We start from the raw sequence: 10,092 nt of genomic DNA on the forward strand, positions 1-10,092 counted from the left end.
AGTGGGTGTCTCATTCTTTTTCACTTTCCAATCCATGTGAATGTGGTTCCCCATTTGAATGAGTGGATGAGAATGAAACACCTCATTACCAAGTTCCATCCCTGTATGTTTATATATAAAATCCATATTAAATACGAACAAAATTTTGATTTAAACCCAATCTAATTTTTTTTAAAAAAACCGACCCGGCCTCCTTTTATTTACAAGGATCGACCAACTTCACGGCCACGTTAGCATCGTGACCGCGAAGTAGGGCGATTTTTTTTAATCGCCCTGGCTAAATCGTCGGGGTTGCCAACCCCGACTATTTTACACGCCTTGGTTAATATACAAGCTAAACTAGTCGGTAACCCCGACTATTTTACACGTCTTGGTTAATATACAAGCTAAACTAGTCGGGTTGGCAACCCCGACTAATTTAGCTTGTGTATTAACAAAATAGTCGGGGTTGGCAAACCCGACTATTTAGCAACGAGATTAAAATAAATCATCCCACTTTGCGGCCACGAAGTGGAGCGTAATTTTTTTTAAACTCGTTGCTAAATAGTCGGGGTTGGCAACCCCGACTCCGACTATTTTGCTAATATACAAGCTAAATTAGTCAGGGTTACTAACCCTGACTAATTTAGCTTGTATATTAGCAAAATAGTCGGCGTTGACAATCCTGACTATTTAGCCAGGGCAATTAAAAAAAATCGCCCCACTTCGCGGTCATGATGCTGACGTGACCGCGAAGTGGGTCGATCCTTGTAAATAAACAGAGGCCGGGTCGGTTTTTTTTTTAAAAAAATCAGATTGGGTTTAAATCAACAATTTGTTCTATTAAATACTTGACTATCCTTGCATTGGATTCTATCCTTTTTGGCTAGCAACATTGTATTTTATTTGGGGCTTTTTCATAAGAACCACCTTTTTATGAAAACCACCTTCTGAGTTTAATTTATACGGAGATTATCTTTAAAGGGTTGTCTGATTGCAATCAACCATATTGACCTATTTTCTGATAAGATTTTGACTAATTTCTCGAAGAACCCACTAAAAACACACGCGTTACTTCTTAACCAAAATTAGTGCTTGACACGTGTGTGTTTTAAGGGTATTTTCGAAACTTTAGTTAGAGCTTCATTAGAAAATAGGTCAAGGTGGTTGATTGCACGCGAAACCCCCTTTAAATGTTTGAAGGTGGTTTTCATATAATCACCCTATTTTAAAGGCGGTTTATATGTAAATAAACCCGTTCTAGTTGTTATACTATTTCCTTGAGCATGCAAAGCTTTTGAAGGTTAGTGCAGTACGAGTTTTTAGTGCTTCAGTTTAAGCATACGCATATCGGGTCAACTCTTAGAATGTTGATAATTATCTTATGTTGGGGAGAGATCTATCTCTGCAATATAAAGCTGTTGGAAGCTGATCTATTAAGGCATAGAATGTAAATATGAGGGGGGAAAAGGGAATTCTTATTTTGATGGTCCTTGCTATTAGATCTTTGGGCAAATAGAATTTCTTTCCTAGAAGGAATTTCTTTCTTGATCTTGAAAACTGTACCACAGGCATTGCCATCAAATACAAGCTAGCCCTACCATTGAGTAGAATGTTCGTCCAAGTACTATGGAGTAGAACTATTATTTAAATATTTTTTGGCAGTAAATGATAGAAAAAAATCCTTGTGATTAATTAAAAAGCTTTTGATGGAAGCCAAACTAAACCTTGTGACCAAGTAAAAAGCTTTTAATGAAAGCCAGGCTCTTGTAACACAAAGTACGTCCAACAAGCCAAAATACGTTACAACAACCTGCAAGACAAGGAGCATCATGAGTGAGGTGAACCTGATTGGGTGGCTATAATTACTGTAGTAGTATTCTGTAAGGTTAAACATTGAGAAACATATGATGTAAAATTATACAAAAGTAGTTAAAGACTACTAGCCATCTATTTTTCTCAAGGAAATTAATCCTGCATCACCTTTTATTGACAAATAATTTATATGCCTGACTGCCTGACCTTGCTGTTTTTGGCATCTTAAGCAGTGTTCATTATTGGTTGGTAGCTATGTTTGTGTACGCGCTCTAGCTAGTATAGCAAGTTGAGAAATTGCAGTGTAATTCTTCATTTTAGAAGGTTCCTCAAATATGTAGTAACTAGTAATCTACTGCATATTTGATGATAAGGATAATAATCTATGTCCTTTAATTGTCCAAATTATTACTCTTTTATGCATATTTCTTATAGATGGCGGAATTTAGAAACCCCCTGAACTTTTGCGGATTTGCAGAATGGACCATGCCCTTTAAACATTGGAGGAAACCCCCTAAATTTCAGTGAGGTTCACACCCCAAAACTTTCGAGTAAGTTTCGCCTATCGAAATACCATCTTCTAAAAGTAATCTCTCAGTAAAAGCATAAACAAAATTCGCACCCTAACTTTCCTCTTGTTTATCTCTATTCTTTCTTCCCTTGCATGGAGTTTGCCGCAACATTCAGGGGACTTTTTGTGAAACTCCTCAAAGTTTAGGAAGGTTTTCTCTAATTTGTAAAGTTCATTGTCATTTTGCGCTAATCACCCCAATATTCAGAGGGGCTACTAAGATTTACTCATTTAGATTACCTTGATTATTTTCTTTTGCTTTATTTTACATGTTTATACCATATGTCTATATCCATGCTAAGTTGGTCGCGTACTTGTTAATGCTGGGGATGATAGTCGAACTATTTGAAGAAGCTACCTTGGTTAAATGGACAGCCTATAATTTTAAATTAAATTAATTTGGATTAGGTTCACAAGTTGCCTGGGCATGAGCCCACAATAAGAATGGTCATAAAAAGACTTTTAGAGGAGTGCTCACACTTGAGGACTCCAAGCAAAAAGAAGTTTCCTAGGGTGACAGTTTCCCACCTTCACCAAGAGAGACTAGAAGCATGGGAAGAAAGCAAAGGCTGGCTGAAAAGGACACTTCTAGATGGTATTTTAATTAAAGCATACGAATTACGAGGCATAAATTCCCTCCAAAAAAATTATGAGGCATATATACCAAATTTCTCTAACAAGACATTTACGATTATGAGTTGGCTTAATTTATTCCAATTCACAGGGCTAATTCATTGCTTTCATGTTTTATTTATTTATTTATATATTTATTTTTAGGAGGGTTAATCTATGCAGTTGTGCACCTAAATTTGTTGCATCATGCAATATAGTATTCCCACCAGCATTTGACTGCATATATGTGGTGTTTGCTCATTTCCATGTGAATTCGTGCGGAATTGTTTGCTCATGGCCTCATGAATTTTTCCCCCATGATTAATTTCTCTATTCCAAAGATTGCTTTTGTGGCACACCTATTTGATTTTCTTTACCACAGTTACTAACAGTCCAAGGAAACTTCATAAATTGTTTGATAAAATTTAAATGATATTTTCTCGAGTATAGTTAGTACATTCTGATGTGTGCAGTGATCACCTATTAGTCATTTCCTTATTTTTGTGTGAAAAACAATTCCTCTAATTTTTACTCATTATTCGATTCACATGGACTAGCCATATACCCTAGTAAAATGCTGCATGTGTGAAGTCTATATTTTGGAGCTTGTTTGGAGCTTACCTCAGACCCTCCATTAGTTAGTTTTGTTGTGTGATTCTACTCGTGATTGTTTAAGAAGGACGGTGTGGAAGTGTGTTAGTAATACCATTAATAATTAATTTGTATGAGTTTCGATACATGTACGAGACAAATTGAATCTTTGGCAGAGGATAGTTTAATGTCCAGATCTCGCAGCTAACTCATTGCGACAAGTATAGCATCTGATTTGCGCACAGGTCCTGGCTGGTGGGGGCTAGGTATCTGGAATTGTATTCTACTATTTATATTTGTTATTAGATTTGTATTAGCTAATTTTTCTTCTTCCCATATTGTAATCCTTGACATTTTTTATGCTGCCACATCACTCAGTTTCTTCCACTTAGCAAGATCTCAAGGAGCATTATGCATGAGATCTGCAGTTTAACTTGCATCGTCTCCTTTTGTCATGTTTACATTATTTTTTTATATTTATAACTTGAATTTTATTGGATTTTTCATGACCTCTGTAGCTTTTGAATTTGGATATTTGTTGGAGGTGCTCATCTTTTATATATTTTCACTTCATGTATTGATCTGCAATGTTATAGTTGGTTCTACTTCGTGTTCCATTCATTTTCAGTTAATGAAAAATGATTTCTTCTCAACCACTTTATTGTCCTTGTTTTCTTATCTTCTTAAATTGATATTAAAGAGAACTTCATCTATGCACAGCCTGACAGACCAGATGAGCTGCAGAGAGTGGAAGCAGCTGGTGGCCGAGTTATTAACTGGGGTGGTTACCGCGTCTTAGGAGTGCTGGCGACTTCTAGATCAATAGGTATGAAGCAGTTAGTATGCTATCCTACTTGCACTTTCCCCAATAGTTGCTAGTATGCTACTAAACATCTTCATATTTGCATATTTTAGTTCATGCACATAATTTACATCATCAATTCTATTTTATTTGTAAGGGAATGATTTATCAAATATCTGTACAGCAACAATGGACAGAATATATCGCTTGATTCTTTAGGACTGCACTAGATTGTGTGTTCTATCTCCTTCATGACATGGTTGGATGGAATAACGGGAACAGTTTAGAATTTGAACTTTCCACCTAGTTACCAATTATCAAACCTTTATACCATTAAAGTTCTATTTTTTTTCCATTTATTTTATTTTCTATGCCTTCATCTTCAGATGTCATCATGATTGCATTGTTGCTGGTTTCTAACTATCATCTTTTCTTAATGTCTTGACAATAATGTAGTAACATCTATTTGTGTAGGGGACTACTACCTGAAACCGTATGTGATCTCAGAACCTGAGGTTACAGTTACCAATCGAACAGACAAAGACGAATTCCTCATACTAGCAAGTGACGGGCTGTGGGATGTAATTTCCAACGAAATTGCATGCAAGATCACGAGACAATGTCTCAGAGGACGGGTAGCCAGGGTTTTTCCTCAGGCGCTCTGTGGGAGTTCAGCAGCAGAAGCAGCTGCTTTCCTAGCCGAGCTTGCCATGTCCCGAGGTAGTAGAGACAACATTACTGTAGTTGTTGTCGAGCTAAAAAGATTAAGCAGAGCGGCAGTACAATAACGGCTTGTGCTATTCTTTTAAGTTTCCCTCCTTGTTCAGAGTCTGGTCCCAGGTAGTTGGTTCCAAAGGTGCTATTAGCTTAAGAAAGCTATGGCTTAAACCAATTTTCTTGGGGATTAAGATCTCTGAAAGGATGGAAAGGTGTTAAGAGTTGTCCTTATTTAAGAAGTATCAATACAATGGCCTTCCATATTCCCTCTTTTAGTATATTGAGAGTATAACGGGTTTATGGATTCTCTGAGAGATTTCCGATTTCCTTCTTATGCCGCAGCTCTTTTGATGGTGTTAATGACTCCAATGGCATTATTTCATCTAGTGATGTGTTCGCGAAATTGCTCGAGTTTTGAAGCCTTTTCATCTGATTTGTTGAATTGTTCAGTAAACACCGATGTGATGTGGAGCAGAAATTGCTCAAGTCCTTAATCCCTCTTTTCATGACGTTTCGAGTTACAGGAGCAGAAATTTCGGCTGTTCTTTTCTTGTACTACATTTCTTGTACTACATTTTCTCTTCAATGATCCGTGCGTTATGTGACCTTTTCATCGCTTAGGCTGCAGCTGCTTTAATGGTGTTAAAGACTGCCAAGGGCATTGTGGTGGTTACTTAGTGATCTCTGTTACCAGACCCCTAGGGTTCTAACTTCTAATGGTTTTTCAACTGATTTGTTGAACCGTGGCAGAAATCATGATGCGAACTGGGTGCTTGTGGAGCTCCCTTCCATTAAAATTTGAGTGGCGGAAACTTTTCAGTGTTCGCTTCTCGTGTGAGATTCTTTCCTTCAAATTATTCGTGCATGTTATGTACGTTGCCGTTTCGTCATTTATATGTTATCCAGTGTTGACTTACTGCTTTTGCTTTTGTAGTGCTTGTATACCTTAATTAGTGTTATATTTTTCTCAACATAGGTACGTTGCTCTCAAATTCTGGCTTTTCCTCGTATGCCCAACTTTCCAAAACAACCTTATTCCAAGTTTCACAAATTTAAACGGAACCAGTGCCATGTTCTTCACTGTTGCATTCAAGAGAAAGAGTGATCTGGATCAACAATGGATAGAGAAGTAATTAGAACAACCACTACCTTTCACTCGACAAATAAGAACAAAAAACTAAAAGTTTACTGCAAAACAATTGTTACAAAAACAGACCCCATTCATTGGAAGAGCTGAGATGACCCTTCACCTCTCGGTTACAATTTCAACGATACAAAAAGAAATGCGAGAAGAGAAGAAAGAGGATGAACAAACTGTCCTTGTCCCATCGCTGCTTCCTCCTCAAACCCTCGTATTATTCTTCTTAATATGCTTTACCAGAAAAAAAGAGAGAAAAAAAGAAGACCCCTTTATAGTTGTATCACTGCACAAATTTTAGATCAATGTATAGCCAGAGACCGAGATGTCAGCCTGAGTATCCGAGTGGATGTAAACAAACTCAAAGCTTTTACCCGCAGGCAACGACTCAACCCATGTAGGATAATATCCATCCTCTGACTTTGTTAGCCCCCACAATTCACCATTGAACTTTGATATCGAAATGTTGAGGTTCTTTGCAATTTTAGATGATTTGTTGGTAACCATTGCGGAGTACCTGTAGTACTTTGTTCCTCTGAAATCCCATGATGTTGTTGCTTTCTGCTCAATCGCAAACGGCGAAATTGATTTGGTTCCTACATCAGAAGTTGAGTTAGTCAAATTCGAAATTTCATTGGCGTAAGCCATATTTGCAATAGTTCACTTTAGTATCTAGGTTTTTGCCCATTTTTGACGGTTGATATTCCGATAAGTTACACATGATAATTATTTCTCAAAAAATTTCATTGCGTCTTTTGGACAAATTTAAACTTCAGGTCATTAAAGCAAAAAATGATCGAAAACTTCAAGACATCAAAGTACCTGGAGGAGTGAAGGGTTTATCAGGCAACGGAATCTCCTCAAGAAGTTGATTATCTCCACTATGACCAGCACCAAGACGAGCTAATACTCCAAGCATAGGAGCATTGTTATACGTCGCAGGCTCAGTTTGCTCATAATTATCCCTCTGATCGGCAAAATTGTCATAAGCATCAGGACCTCCAACAATGGCACCATCAAGGAGGTTGGGATCGCTCGCCTTTCGACTGTACCAAGTAGCGTATCCGACCCTGCAAGGTATAAATTTTGGGTTGACCTTGAACGACACGATGGAGGATGCACGGTGGTGGACTTGTTGAGGGTAAGTGTTGCCATATCCAACCATGTAGCTTGTCTCCCTCGGATTCTCTCCAAGTATGTAATCCACCTTTAATTAAGAGGGGGGCAAAAAAAAAAAGAAAAAAAAAATCAGAATTAGCATTTAGACCTCCTGGCATCCAACAATGTCAGGCGGACATTACACGGCGTGTGCTGCAGAGAGGCCCTCTGCTATATGTATCTCGTATCTTCTGATGTCTAAATAGAGTTATTTCTCTGTTATCATGCGGGTATAACATAACGTCAATGCTTCGAAGAGGCCCTTATTTATATAAAGGCTAAATATCATACAAAAAAAATCCCTAACTTTGGATGATTATCAGAGCACCTCACTCCCTAACTTTGAAAATATTAGAAAACCCCCTTTAAGTTTACGAGTTACTAGAAAACTCCCTCTTAACTTTGAGATTTTATCAAAAAACCCTGGTAAGGTTTTCTGATATAACATGAAAGTTAAAGGGGATTTTCCAATAAAATCCGATAGTTAAAGGAGGAGGAGGGAGGGGGGGTTGGTGTCGTGATAATCCCGATACTTAAAAGAGGGGTTCTTCTGATATTTTGAAAGTTAAGGGAGGATTTCCGATAATTGTGGGCGTTTTCTGACATTTGGATACAAACGCATAGGTTGACAGAAAAGCCCATTCGGACATCAAGGCATCATAAGCGCTATCAGAAAGTTCGAAAGCAATGAGCAACTAACTCCTACAGTACAGGGGGCCGGTGTGTTTGCAACTGACCATAGTCTAAATTTTTTTGGAGCAGGAGAGTGATATATATGGCTACCTGAGACTTGGCAAAGCCTAGGAGTTCAGAAGGAGCAGCGGTTCCCGACGAGCATTGGATGCTGGTCCTGGCGGACTGAAGGTAGTCGGAGTAGACTGTAAGCAGGAAAGTGGCGCTCGTCACGTATTGCATGTTGTTCCACCTCTGTCGGTAAATCAGGCCTCCGGGTCAATAGCGGTTCCCGACGAGCATTGGATGCTGGTCCTGGCGGACTGAATGTTGAGCTGCCTTCCCTTGTAGGAGGAACTGTACGAAGATTGCCATCAATTAGTGAACGATCGATTTGTTAAGAAAATAGGATTATGTTGGTTTAATTTCGAGTGGAACGGTGAGACTGTTTTAAAATTTTTTTCGCAGCTAACATCATGATATAATTTTGATATTGTCAATTAAAATCTAAATTTTCCGGATCGAAAAATCTATCCTTGCCTGTAGTGCAATATTTATGGCCTGGGAGATTTATGATTATTTCAAATAGTTAAGCCTATCAACATCGTTTTCAAGGATACAGATTTTCATTTGTGAAGTAAAAGTTTAGATTCGGGACGATAATGTCTACATCTTGATATATACTATACTATTACTAAAAAGTTTGCTCCATTCTATGACTTGATGGATCTCTTATTAATTGGAAATTCTTAAACTTCTTATCACTAATACCAAAATCACAAAAATCAAAGTTCCGGTGATCAAAATTGAGCAATAACAAAGGGATTTGTGTCACCTTAGAAGCAAGAACTTGTACACCAGCATATTTGACGTCCCAACCGAACTGGGTAAGTTGCCACCCGGTCCCACCCAGTTCATCGCCATTATTACCCAAATAATCAAGGTAATAATGATCATTTGTAGCCTGATACAACCACGCAGCTGCCCACAAGAGCTCATCCTTCAATTAGCAAATTATCCGGAAAAAAAGAACATCGGTTAATCTCAACCGTTGGATCAGCGCACGAAAATTACAAAAGTAGCATAGTTCTGCAATTTGTACTTACCCCGTATCCACTAACAGAGCGGTAGTATTTTTGTGCAGGCTTTATACTGCCATCGTATTTACCCCGGTATTTGTCAGCAAACTCGAAGAGCTGTTAAAAAAAAGAAAAGAAATATGTACAAAATATTAGGCTAAAACTGAAAACGTAGATTCGTCACTTGTTGCCGACACGTCATTTAAAAAAAAAATTACAGAATTAAATGCTCCCACGTGATCCAAACGGCCAGATCCGTTAGCTACGGTAGCGGAACTCCTGGCGTAGCTTAGGCCGACCCGGCACAAAGAGCTAACATGTGCATAATAATGTAAATTAAAGGAGAACTCGTTTTCATATGAGTTTGCAACGAGGGAATAAGTTTTACAGTATTATTATACTCTTAAAACAATTATAAATGAATGACTAGTGTGAGAAACGTTAGAGCATCTCCAACAGCTTCTCCAAAATTTTCTCCAAAATGGAGAAGCAAAAGTTATATTTTTTAACTAATTTTTACACCAACTCCAACAGCTTCCCCATTTTGAAGAATCTTTTTTTTCCTCCAAAAATTTGGAGAATGCTGCAGATTTGAAGAAGCTTCCCCATCTTTTCTTCTCCATCCCTATTTTGGGGAATGAAATGGGGAATCTGTTGGATCAAAAACCTAACTAAATTCTCCAAAAAAGAGAAATAGGGAAGCTGTTGGAGATGCTCTTAGAATGTTTTTAGCGTTGCAATTTTTCAAAATGGAAGAAAAATTAATAGCAAAAAAAAAAAAAAAAGTCACATAGCTAATCATGTGCAAGCGTTACGACTTACGAGTTAATTTGCTACCAATTAATTGCGACTACTTTATTGGTTTCTTATATGATTATTGAACCGGGCTCAAATGTATGACCTGTCGAGCATGAGTTAGGAGCTCTCTCGAGTAGGCCGGATCGAACCGGCGGAAGAC

General features: G+C 38.0%; 1 protein-coding gene and 1 pseudogene across 1 annotated transcript in view; one reads left to right on the top strand and one right to left on the bottom strand.

The window, feature by feature from the left end:
• Window positions 1-5,694, top strand: part of LOC109840753 (probable protein phosphatase 2C 51) — a 6,996-nt gene extending 1,302 nt beyond the window's left edge. Inside the window, 2 exon segments of the mRNA XM_020409505.1 lie at window positions 4,289-4,394; window positions 4,845-5,694. Of these exon segments, the coding sequence (XP_020265094.1) occupies window positions 4,289-4,394; window positions 4,845-5,158 (420 nt within the window). The 3' untranslated portion in view covers window positions 5,159-5,694.
• LOC109840752 overlaps window positions 6,252-10,092 on the bottom strand; it is a 6,626-nt pseudogene continuing 2,785 nt past the window's right edge.

This window comes from Asparagus officinalis, chromosome 5, assembly GCF_001876935.1.
Source record: "Asparagus officinalis chromosome 5, Aspof.V1, whole genome shotgun sequence".
Lineage (NCBI taxonomy): Eukaryota > Viridiplantae > Streptophyta > Magnoliopsida > Asparagales > Asparagaceae > Asparagus > Asparagus officinalis.